Raw genomic sequence first — 12193 nt, forward strand, 5'->3', positions numbered from 1 at the left:
CCCAAAAAAAGAGGGGCCCAAGCCACATCTACGTATCAGAAGACAGAAACTTTGAAGTAGCCTCTTCTGACTTAGGTCAAAAGTAACACCTAGCAACCACATAGCAACATTCTAGAGAACACTCAGAACCCCTTAGCAACTTAGCATTGTTGCAGCAGGTTTTGCCTGGACAAGCACTGCTCATGTTTTTTTTTTTTGGTTTTTTTTTCTCAGAAAAAATATGGAACTCTAGTTAATGGGTACTATTGGCCGACATGATTACTGATCTCTCAAATGCAAAATAGGGCTTGTGAAATGACAAGCCTTGCACAATAAATGGCATTAAAACAAAACACATTTTGACTGACAGCATAATAACAAGCAGACAGTGCAAATGTGTGTGAGTGTGTTACATGAGAGGGGTCATGCTTCCCCAAAGTGGTTGGATTAGTTGTGCAGGAGCCTTGTGTTACATTTATTAGTCTAATACATGCATGGAAAGACGTCACATCCCCACAGGTCCATCCTGGTGCTGCTCAGAGATCCGGCCAGTCCCAGGAAAACAGGGGAAAGGTCACACCGGCGGAGGCATGTCTGGGAAATATGAAAATATCTCACTTGTAATTGCGATCACACAACATTCCTCCTTCCCCTCTAAGAAGAGGAATCACTGTAGGAAGTGGCAATTACATGTCTGATTACAAAATCAGACCTAATGTAGCAATGAGAGCCACCCATAAGGCTTCACTGTGTTCTGTGTGAATGGGAGATGACAGCTGGTTGGATATATACGTGAATATTTATTGTTTTGGAGAGTCCTTCCCTCGCTTTAACTGTATATCAGCAGCTCTAACTAAACAACTGTTGGTGGAAACTGGATCTCTGGCTCTTTACTGTCATGCAGAGCTGCAAATCAGTGCTTGTTTACCAAGCCTACTGCAGAGAAAGCTGATCTTTTGTTTAGCCATTTGATGAAGTTTGCCACAGGCTGATGTATTTAGGTCAGAACGCGTGGCTTGAATAATTCGTCCTGTAGTTCTGCAGGGAAAGGATGAAGATCAGGGTTATCGTGCCAATTGTGGACAAATATTTTGGTAGTGGCGTGAACTCTGTCCTGTCGGATTGTGTCAGCATGACATTTGACATTCTGAAGCAGTGTGTGTGCTAGATCAAGGCTTTTTTTTTTTTTTTTTTTAATGTATTTCTGGCAATGCTACGCTTTTAAATTAAAGTACAACACGTGAAAATTAGTATTACTACTGTTAATGTTATTTTCATTCTGCTTTCTAAAGACTGGTCAGAAATCATTTGACTAATCAGTGATTGCATTCTACCTTAGTTTAATTAAAAATAGGGTAGGCGATTTTGGGCTTTGAATGCATAAGATCCCCCTTTCCCTGCAAATCACTCTCCAAAGTCACACCTCCTCCAAAACACATGAACGCGCACACAGGCAGATCAGAGGTTAACCAGCGACACGATGAGAGACGGTGTTGGTGGAGCATTAAACACAATGCTGTCAGATTACCTCATGTCTCATTTACTGGTGAGAAAACATTACAGTATAAAGTGCGTATGCTGACAGGCAGGTAGAAAAGCCTATCGTAGTCCTCGGGCCGAAGAATATGATTGGATGAAAATGTAATGTTTCTACGCCTTCCACGGATGATGTAAATATATATAAATACATTTAGACCACTTAATTTAGTGATTGCTATTGGGATGTGCAGAGACTTTCAAGCAGCATAAAAAAAAAAAAAAAAAAAAAAAAAAATTGAATCAAATCACATAACAGGATGAAATAAAAAGCAAATCTCCACATAGTTCCTGCACATGTACAACAAAATGTGTTGATTTTTCTGGGTGTTTTTGGTCATCTGGTCAAGGTCAAACTGTTTTGATATTTGTGGTGAAGATGGCTATTCAAATTAAATTTGAATTTAAATTAAAAATATATATTTTCAGGTTTATGCATTTAACAGTATTCTAATTAAAGTGAAATAATTCACTTAATTTCAATAATTTCACCTAATTTCTAAATACATGTTATTGAACTTATAGCAAACAATTCATAGATGGATTTCAATTTTAGCATTATTTTTTTCCTCATAATTTTTAATCATAACTTCAATCTTCAGACTACTCTCAGAAGTTCAGTAAATTTTGAACTTCCTCCATGCATTCAGCAATCAATGGATGGAATCAAAGCTTTTTTCATCGTGACTTTAAAGGTAGAAAAATTTACTATCTAACTGCTATTAAGCTATTCTGAATATTTTAGATAATTTGTTTTATTTATTTTTTTGGCTTGGCTTGGCTTTATTATAGAAACAATATAAAATCCATTCTACAAAGCTCATATTAAAACGATTTAATATTGCAAACAAACCTGTCTGTAAATATCAGTCTATGCATGAAATATATAGCTGCCTATATAACACCAAGGTTATCATATTTGGGGATCTTACAAAAACTTTATAACATATTTTATTTCAACATTGATATATTATTTCTATAATAGATTTTATGCCAGAACTATTATAATACTGTATTGCACAGTAACGATGGAGGAGATTCTATATCAGTAATAGAGATTCTGAAATGCTGCAACAACAGATTCTAAAATAACGATGGAGAACGGTGGAAGAAAATGTGGAAGAGTAGATGCTAGAGGATGTGCGTGTGAAGGACAGTCTGTGAAGCGGCAGGGCGTGACTGTCAGGAAGACAGCGAGAGTGACAGCAGCTCCAGTGGGCTGAAGGTATTCCAGCTCCATCTTACAGCTGCTGTCCTCGCTGTGATGAGGACGTGGGCACTGCCTGCATAATCACAATTAATAGACTAACAGCTGGAACAGAGTGTGTGTGATGAAGTCAGTGAGCACAGAAGTGTGTGAAGTACACATTTCTGCAGAAGTCTGTCATGTCTTCTGTGAGTGAGTGAGCGAGTATGTGTGTTTGTGTTTGATGATGGCCTTTTGTCAGCTAGTCTGGAGTGTGTATGCAGCTGTCAAGGGGTGGAAGGGATGCAAGTGTGGCTGTCAGTCGGTATCCATGTATCTGTGTGTGTGTGAATAGAGAACCCGGAATGTGCTTGTGTGTGAGTGTCAGGCAAGCTAGGGATCAGAACAGCCTCATATCAATGCAGTGAGGCTTCCTTAGGAGCAACAAGAGGCAACGTGAGAGAGAAACACAATTTGCTTTTATGTTTTGTAATATTTACCTTGATTTTATCACAGGTAATTGCTTTAGCAACACAAATACACTTGTCATGATTACAAAGCCTTTCAATATTTATTTTTGGCGTGTATGACAGAGAGAAATGGAAAGCTGAAGCTAATGCAAATGTAGGCGAGTAGGCGTGTTAGTACCCCGGTCACAGGAGCGACTGGAGTCCCGCTGGAGAGAGCGCTGAACCACCGCTGCACCGTTAATGAAGATCTGAGCAGCGGACTGATGGGAGTGTTGGCAATAAAGATGCAATTTATGCCATTCAGATCTCATCATCAGTTGCTTTGTTTGCCATTCACCTGAATGTACAGCCCATTAGTTGTTTGTGGCAAAAACTGATCAATAAATAAGCAAGGGTTGTGGATGTGAGCCGGTTTGGTGTCGGCTTGATGCTTTTGTGGGGCTGTGGGATCGTCTGCTGTCTGAAGCTCCAAGAGATGTAAGCGGCTCTGACAGCAGGTGTTCATCTCCTGTTCTCACTCTCAACGCCCCAGAGAGGAAGCGCTCTGTCAAGAGAACCAATCAGATTAAAGCATCCCATTCAGATGGGGACATCAGATAAGAGCGGTGACGAGAGCGTTCTGTCTGACAAACATTTATCAAACGGTTAGAACTAAAATACCTAGAAATGATGGGAGAGAATATGCCGTAGTCTCCAAAAATGTTTTTGCTGTTAGTTTAATATGGTTATAATTAGGGTTGCAAAGGGGTGGACGATTTCTGGAAACTTTGCAAAAATCCCTGGAAGATTCCAAAAAATCCTGGAAAGTTTCCAAAATTTCTGGAACGTTTCCGAAATTTACTGGAAATGTTCCACCTTTTTGCAACCCTAGTTATAATGCACCATTTCTAAACATTTAGTTTGAATTGTCCAATTTATGTAAATATGTAAAAGTTACATTGGAATTTTTAGTTCCCAGCATGCTTTACATTTTGCTGGATCAGGAGAGTAACTGTAAGTGTTACTCAGCGTGTATTTAAGTAAGAGCTGTTAATGTTCAGTTATGTTTGACGTTTAAAAAGTTTGTCAGGATGAATTTTACTCATTGTGTTGAAGAGTAGAGCTTATTGTTAGGTTGTGGGCTTAAAAGTTTGAATAAGTTTGTAGTGTTGCTTCTCTCTATGAGCAGTTGCTGTATTAATGCTAGTGCAGTGACAACCCTATTGATAAATAAATATACTAAAATGTATTTGAAGTATACTACAAATACATTTAGATATTTATATAAAAAACCCTGCAATTGTACTTTTAGTATACTAAACTAGTAAACATTTGCTAAATTGGAACAACCAGTTTTGTACTTGATGCACTAATTGTGCAGAAGTAGTGATGATGTTCAACTTCAGTATGAAGATATACTGAAGTATATTTGATTGTGCTAAAGTGGAACTATTGCAAGTAAACATCTTGCATTTAAAGACCGATATTACTCAAAGATCACACAGTCCTCATCAATAGTGGCATTAAAACACATTTTAGGCTTAATATTAAGAAATGTGCATTGTGCACAAGTACTCCAAATAAAGTTTAATTATAATTTTTAAATCAGCAAGTCTTGAGCGACATATCAGTAAATATGTTAATGGATTTGAATTATACTTAGTATGAAATAAAAGTATTTTAAATATATTACTTTTTACTAGGGAAGTAACTACTTGTTCATTGACTATGCTAGCTACAATAATAATCAGTAATAATGTATTAACAAATATAAGACTTTCCCTAATTTCTTTTAGCGTGTCATAGCAGTTGAATGCAATCTTTACTCAGCACATGGGATGAAATCATCCCAAACAAACTGAGTGCAAATTATTACCTCAGTTTTATTGAGTATATTCTATAGGTTTGGATCAAATGAAATCAATTAGATTCGATTTGATTCATTTTATATAGAATCTTATCAAATCTGAGCCCCCTTGAAGTTCCTGTCTGGCACTTTCATTGAACTGTAGGACTTTAATGAGCAACTTTACGTAGACTTCTGCTTATTGGGGTATCCATCAATATGGACAATATTTTGGCACATTGTCGTGTTGATTTCACGGCACAATCCTTTTCACAATCTCTCTCTGTCTCTCTGCCTCCTGTTGTTCCTTGGAGCGTGATGGAGCGTTTTCATTTTTCATCTTGATCATCATCAGAGAAATGCTGCTCATTAGGCTTTGTTTAGCCTAGTCTTTTGATAAATGGGAACACGACGTCATATTTTATGGGAAATCATACAGCGGTCCATCTGGTAAAAGTCTGGTCGGACTCTTTATGTCTTAGGATTAGTCCTGATGGTTTAGCTATCCAAAAAATCTCATCTGGTTCAATCTATAGGAAAAAACTAAATGTTAGAGGCTACCAACAATCCTGTTCACCGAATGCAATTTTCGCAAAGAGCGCTGGATAAATAGGACGTGAAATAAACGATTTCAAGAAACAATCAGCAGTAATATGCCAGCATACAGTGCCTTTCTTTTTTGAATGACTTTTATTTTCAATATCATTGTCCCAGTCCAAATAACACCCCATAATCATTTTACAAACATTTGATGGTGTTTATAGAAAGACAGCCCATTTCATTTTAACATCTTATTAATAGCAACTTGAGAGAGTACTAAATGTACAGATTCATTCTGATGACAGCTGCATTTACAGTGGCCAAAACACAGAGAGCTTTAGAACAAGAATCAAAATCAATGTCACCTGGAAATGTAACTTTACCAATACCTACAAAAAGAGAAAGAGAGAGAGACTCAAAGACACAAAATAAAAGTACACAGCACTATTTCGACACAGAGACCGTTAGTTCATACAGCATCCGTGTATGTGTGTTTTCATGTGTGTTTTCTCGTATATTGTGTTGTGTACTATATTCATAGATCTTATATAAAAGAAAAAAGAGGTACTCATCGATATATTAGACACAAATATAAAAAGTTAAGGTACACAAAGTACAAAGTTTTTATTTCTATGGCAACAACAGGACATGTGTCAGGTTGTTTTCGCATGGAATATGGAGCAATGTAATAAATTGTACCTGCAGCAAATCAAAAGCCAAAGACCATCTCAGATACTCCCTGACTAAGCCTCAGTAAAGAGTTTCCGGTTTCTATAAGTTTAAACGGTTTTTACGGATCTCTGTCACACAAGGAGGAATTTGGCGTAATCTCTCCTGACAGCCCTGGGCTTTTGGGGGCCTTTAGAGTACGTTCTGCACCATATGAAACCTGTCATCATGAAATGTGACTCTGCAAATGTGCGTCGCTTAAGCAAAAAAAATAAAATAAAAAAAACTAACAGAACTGAAGCCAACAAAGATTTGTGTCCGTAAACATTAGATACTTGCCTTTTATAAAATAACATGTTCATAGATAGATGATGCCTGAGTATAGTACCACATGAAAACAAAAAAATACAACACATGACAACAAAATAAGCCTTTACAATAAGCAGTGTGTAATTTACATGTCAACAACGAGGAGGGCTCTGATTTAGAAGTATTTGTCATATAAAAAAACATCATATTGCACTGGATTCAGCAGGTTTCATTCAGAGAAAGACTCAAAGTGAATGAGAAAGCACATTCAGGTGTAACACACAGATGAAAATGGTCAATTTTCTATTCCTCTGTCCCATTGGTACAAGCCTTACAGAAGCTACAATCGGAAATGATAGGAGATGTACATAAAAAGCATGACTTGTAGTAAAATGTGCCCATAAGTGGTGTTAAAAAAGAAAAAAAAAGTACATTATTCTTACGTGGGATGGAATGAAAACGACTGTCTTCATTTTTTTCTTTAAAGATATGTTTATGCAATAATATTAAAATCCAGGCAAAATAAACTGATCTATTAACACAATTTTAATAATATAATATAATGTGTCTATTATTATATTATATTATTTTCTATAAAATTGCATTTTAAACTATTCAAACACGTTTGTCTTATGATATGGCAAACTGTTGGCAAAGTACAGTAGGATTGGTCAGTAGTTTTTTAAGGCGGGGCTTAGCACAAAGTCAATTAACCTTTTATTCAGCAGATTTTTGTTCAACTGATTCTGAGCTCTGCGTCAACATTCCACACTCGGTCAAACTCCAGACATGTTTATCAGACTCGCAGCTCAAATCCTCTCCTGTGCTGGCAGTCACATGGGCCAGTCGTCTGTTCAGGTTTTTTAATTGACGTTCAGTTTATTGAGCTGTCGACTGAGATGGTTTGGAGCTATTTTCATTCTCTGAGAGAAAGAGAATGACAAAACACCTGAAGTGTTTTTAATTTCACCCAAAAAAAAAAAAAAAAAGATTTTTTTATTTTACCTCAAAGAATCCCGTTTAGCACTTGGACTAAAAAAAAACCAAACAAACAAAAAAACATACTCTTGAAACCCGCTAAATGCCTGTAATGCATCTTATCCCGTGATAGTTTCCTTGTATTAAAATGTAATGCAAATGACCTGGAATTTCCTAATTATTAGGAGAACTACAGCTACAGCAGAAACAACAGTTTTTTTTGTTTTTTGTTTTTTTGAGGCTTGGCACAACAAAAATGTGTATATTTATCTGTCTGTAACCTCTGCAGCGACTTATGCAATGTAAACAAAAAATCTGTTTCAATCTTTTCCACTGATCCTGTGGGGAAAAAAAGGATTTAAAAAAAATCACAAGATAGAATAGAGGTAAATATATAGAAAATACATTTACACATGTACATAATACAGAGCTTTAGTGTTCCAGTATATAATTAGTACTTCTCTAAATACCTAACATGATTGGCCAGTGTGGTTCACATGATCTCTAAATTGGTCGGTTATAGACAAGTGTAGAGGGAAAAAAAAAAAGAACTTCATATGTATTGCTGTCTTCCAAGGATGAAAACAAGAATCACAATTCTCTACTGCTTATAAACATTTTGAGGAACATCTGAAAACCTATGATTAAATTTACTCCAAGATGTTTCACTTTCAGCGACAGGCTATTGCAAACAACTATTTTCTTCGTTCACAGTGTTTGCCTTTGTACAATATGTAATTGTAACCATTAAACATCTGTTTAAGGATAAAATAACAGTTATCCTCCCTCTTATTTTCTTTACTCGTCATGTACAGAATAACTGTCCTGGTCTGTTCGTGTACTGCTTCCCACAGCGGAGCTCTTTGGTCTAGTGATGCTTGAGTAGAGTTGCGATTTCAGACACGCACACATTCTCTCTCACACACACACACACACACACACACTAATCCAAAGTGTCATTTATTCCTGCTGACTTTATCAATAAATCAAGCTGATTGGCAAGTTTCATGCTGTTTGTACATTACTGCATTTCTGATTGCTATTAAAATGATTGGCACTAGACTGTTTCTGCTGATGGAATATTTGCCTTTGAGTCAATAGTAATAAAGTAATGAGTAATAAACTATTCGCTTGAATTAAAACATAGCATACAATGAAAGGGGGACATTCATGGTTTTGTTGCAGATTTAAATATAGAAGTAAGCAAATGAAATCAAGTTGGCACAAATTACTAGGCACGAAAATAAAGTAACACAATAGTTTGTCCTTTATGAGTCTATGCACAAGGCTGATAATTGTCTGGTGATTTATTCAAATTAAGCTTTGTAATTAAAACGTAGAGGAGGTTTATTAGCTATTTTGTAATGTTTTAATAGATAATTGTGTTATTTAGGCTCGACCCACAAGCTAACAAACTATCATGGGTATCAAACACCTCTCTGAGGGTCTGTGAGTCCGTAAACATGATTAACCCTTACATGTAATTTCTCATCAGTGATAAAAAAAAAAGAAAGAAACTCAACGAGCGTCTGAAGCAGGGCTTTGGCAAATCAAATAAGCTGTAAATGAATACTGAATCTGGCTTCCACATTGTTTGATAGCTTTAAAAAAAACTTCAACTTTTCACTGAACCTTCACCGCTCGCAGATTAACAGTCCCAAGAGTCCAGTTGAATTGGGTCTGTCTGACTCATATGTAACCTCGTTTGTATAAAAATAGAGACTATTCCTTTAAAACGGGGCCTAGTAACAATGTAGTGAAATTAAAACCTGGGTATACTATTCCTCACTGGGTTCTTTTTTTTTTTTTTCTTCCTCTAAATGAATAGTGCTCCATATAAATATTTTTTGGACATTTGTAACACATTTCCTCAGCTATTTCAAAACATATTTCAAATACATATTCATACTTTTTATACAAAAACGGATGACAGATTGATATTGGGAGACAGTCACTGAAATTACTTGATGTGTCTGTAATTTTCCACAAAACTGAACGCGTCCCATCTATATATGTAGTGGCACATAATGGCATTATTGGCACAAAGTTCAGGAGAGTCTTTTCTCCACACAAGCAGACATATCGTGTCAGAGAGTGTCCCCGCGGCCTCTCCTCTCCAGCACACCCACATGTGCAGTAATACACGTATATAATATATCAGCTCTAGGTATATCATCTCTAAAATGATCACATGTCTATGGAAAATAATTTGGGAGTGGTATCCATAGCACTGCATCAGTCTAGAAAAATAAACATCTTCAGTCCACTTCTAGAGAGAGCCGACATTTGTACAAAACTGCCTGTTCGTCTCACTTCCCGTCTTTGTAATTGCTTGTCGTTGTTGTTCTTGTGGTTTTGTTTTGCTTTTTTGTGTTTTAGTCTTTTGTGTTTGATTCACAGGTTTTCCAATGAGATCCTGAAAGTAGAAAACATTCAATTTAGGTATTTAAATATTAAATTGATATGACTTTTTAAATAGAGTAAGAACCGAACAGTGTAACTTAGTGATAGTGAATAAGACCTGATAGTGTACATAAACTACTATAAATCTATATAAGAAAAACTATTTATTAACTATTACTTTATACAACTTGAAATTTTAAAAGTATATTAGTACATATAGAAATTAACATTAACCTAGATTAAGTAATTGATAACATTTTACTATAGGTTCCATTTGTCATTAGTTAATATGAACTAACAATTAAAAAACTTCTGCTTTTAATCTACTTCTGCATTTTGTAATCTTAATGTTAAAGTCAGTATTTACTAATATGAGGGTTATTATAGTTGACTACAACCATAAAAATCTGTTACTTTAAATAAAATAAATGTAATATTTAATTCAGCTAGCTCCCAAAGAAACATTTTAGTTTAACTTGATGTACTAAAATAAAAATAAAAACATGAAATAAAAAATTCTAAAAACTATGTACACAATTTTTCACAACAATTAAAACAGAAACAAAACAGAAAAATAATTCAAAATATTAATAAAACTGAAGTATCTCGTGATAGTAAAATAACACTGCCTAATAGAATATTTCAAAAGTTGTATCTGTTAATATTATTTATTGGACCCGTGCTTGTAACATGAACTAACAGGGAACAGTTGTCTTTTTTAACTACTGTTAACAAAGGTTAATAAATACTGTAAAAATGTATTGTTTGAATAATACTATAACAAATGTCTTGCTCATTATGTCTCACTAATTGTTTCTGTACAAAATGTTCATTGTTAGTTATATGATACCTAATGTAAATGCAAGTGTTATCATTATGTTAGTATTTTAATGTGACACTATATTTCTGCTGTTGCAATATATTCTGTTTCAGCACAATTTTAAAAGATATGAGCCACAAGTCTGCAACTCATTTCAGTTCTATGACTAGTGAAATATCCTTGTTGAACCCTGAGGAACTGTGATTTTCTAGTAAGTGCACAAGCACTGGAAAAGCATGTCAGAATTACACCATATAGACTTCAGAGCCATAAGAAATACAGTACGTACCAGGGCACAAATTGAAGACGTGGGCTCAACCCAAAGGTAGTAAAAGGGCCTCAACAGGAGATCTCGAACCATTTCTCAGACACAAAGGCCACAGGGATTAGCTGCCTTTCAGTGGGCGACGGTCTGGAATAGACAGACACATCAGTTCTTCAATCCTGCAGATATAAGCACTTCTGTCCCACTCCCTGATTCAAGACCCTTTTTTATGTGGCGACTGCATTATACCACAAACAAAGCGCCCACAGTTAACATTTCCTCTAAACCCTCTCATCTAGGCTTTTGTATTCAGAAGCATACAGTATTAAATGAAGCAGCACTGAAATTATTCATACAATTTAAAGCTCATACTCAGTCTTTTATAAAGACAAGGGCAATGGAAGGACAAAAAACAAGAATACACAACTGTCACAACATACTTATCTGAAAAATAATGACTCTCTGGCAGATTCAACTGGTTATTTTCAAAATGCACATTAAAGGCTAAATTATTCTATTATTGAAGATTGTAGCAGGGAAAAACATGTTAAAAGCAGCACTTTAAGAATGGTGAAACTATCACATTCTTGCGTTTTAAAACAGTTTAAATGGAACCGAATACAGGGGGTTTAAGACCACAGACATTTAAAAGTTGGACTATTATTAACTTGACAAGCTGTCATAAATAGCTCAAAAATAACTTATAACTACAGGAAAAACAGCATGAGACATGATGCAACTGCCAGAGAGTCTGTCTGTGTGTGAATGGCTGTAGCGGTGGTGCATTATACAGGATGAATTTAAAGATGCAACTTCTCTAAGAAAGTTTTAATATGGAAACTGTCTGTCAGCTAAAGGACAGTTCAGAAAAAAAGTACAAAACTCTATTCTTACACTGTAGGCACTAAGAAAGGTTAATAAGGTTCAAAAGGTTTTTTGGGTAACACTTTATTTTAGGGTATCTTAACTAGTTGCTTATTAGCATGCATATAACTAGAATATTAGCCATTAATAAAAACTAAACCATTAATAAATGACTAATAAATATTAGCCATTTATTAGTAGTAATTAAGCACATATTAATGGCTTATTCTACATGACCTTATTCTAAATCCCTAATCCTACCCAATACCTAAACTTAACAACTACCTTATTAACTATTAATAAGCAGCAAATTAATTTATTGAGGGAAAAGTCGTAGTTAATAGTGAAT

At 35.4% G+C, this 12193-nt stretch overlaps 1 protein-coding gene across 4 annotated transcripts in view; it reads right to left on the bottom strand.

Annotated features, from left to right (window-relative positions):
- Positions 1-6396: 6396 nt before the first annotated feature.
- The window catches only part of ajap1 (adherens junctions associated protein 1), a 96212-nt gene continuing 90415 nt past the window's right edge, over positions 6397-12193 (bottom strand). For all 4 annotated transcript variants that reach the window (XM_058785103.1, XM_058785105.1, XM_058785106.1 and 1 more), the window contains exons 5-6: positions 11005-11127; positions 6397-9908 (exon numbers count right to left, since the gene is read on the bottom strand). In XM_058785103.1, the coding sequence (XP_058641086.1) occupies positions 11055-11127 (73 nt within the window). In that variant the 3' untranslated portion in view covers positions 6397-9908; positions 11005-11054. The remainder of the gene's footprint in view (positions 9909-11004; positions 11128-12193) is intronic.

This window comes from Onychostoma macrolepis, chromosome 08, assembly GCF_012432095.1.
Source record: "Onychostoma macrolepis isolate SWU-2019 chromosome 08, ASM1243209v1, whole genome shotgun sequence".
Taxonomy (NCBI): domain Eukaryota; kingdom Metazoa; phylum Chordata; class Actinopteri; order Cypriniformes; family Cyprinidae; genus Onychostoma; species Onychostoma macrolepis.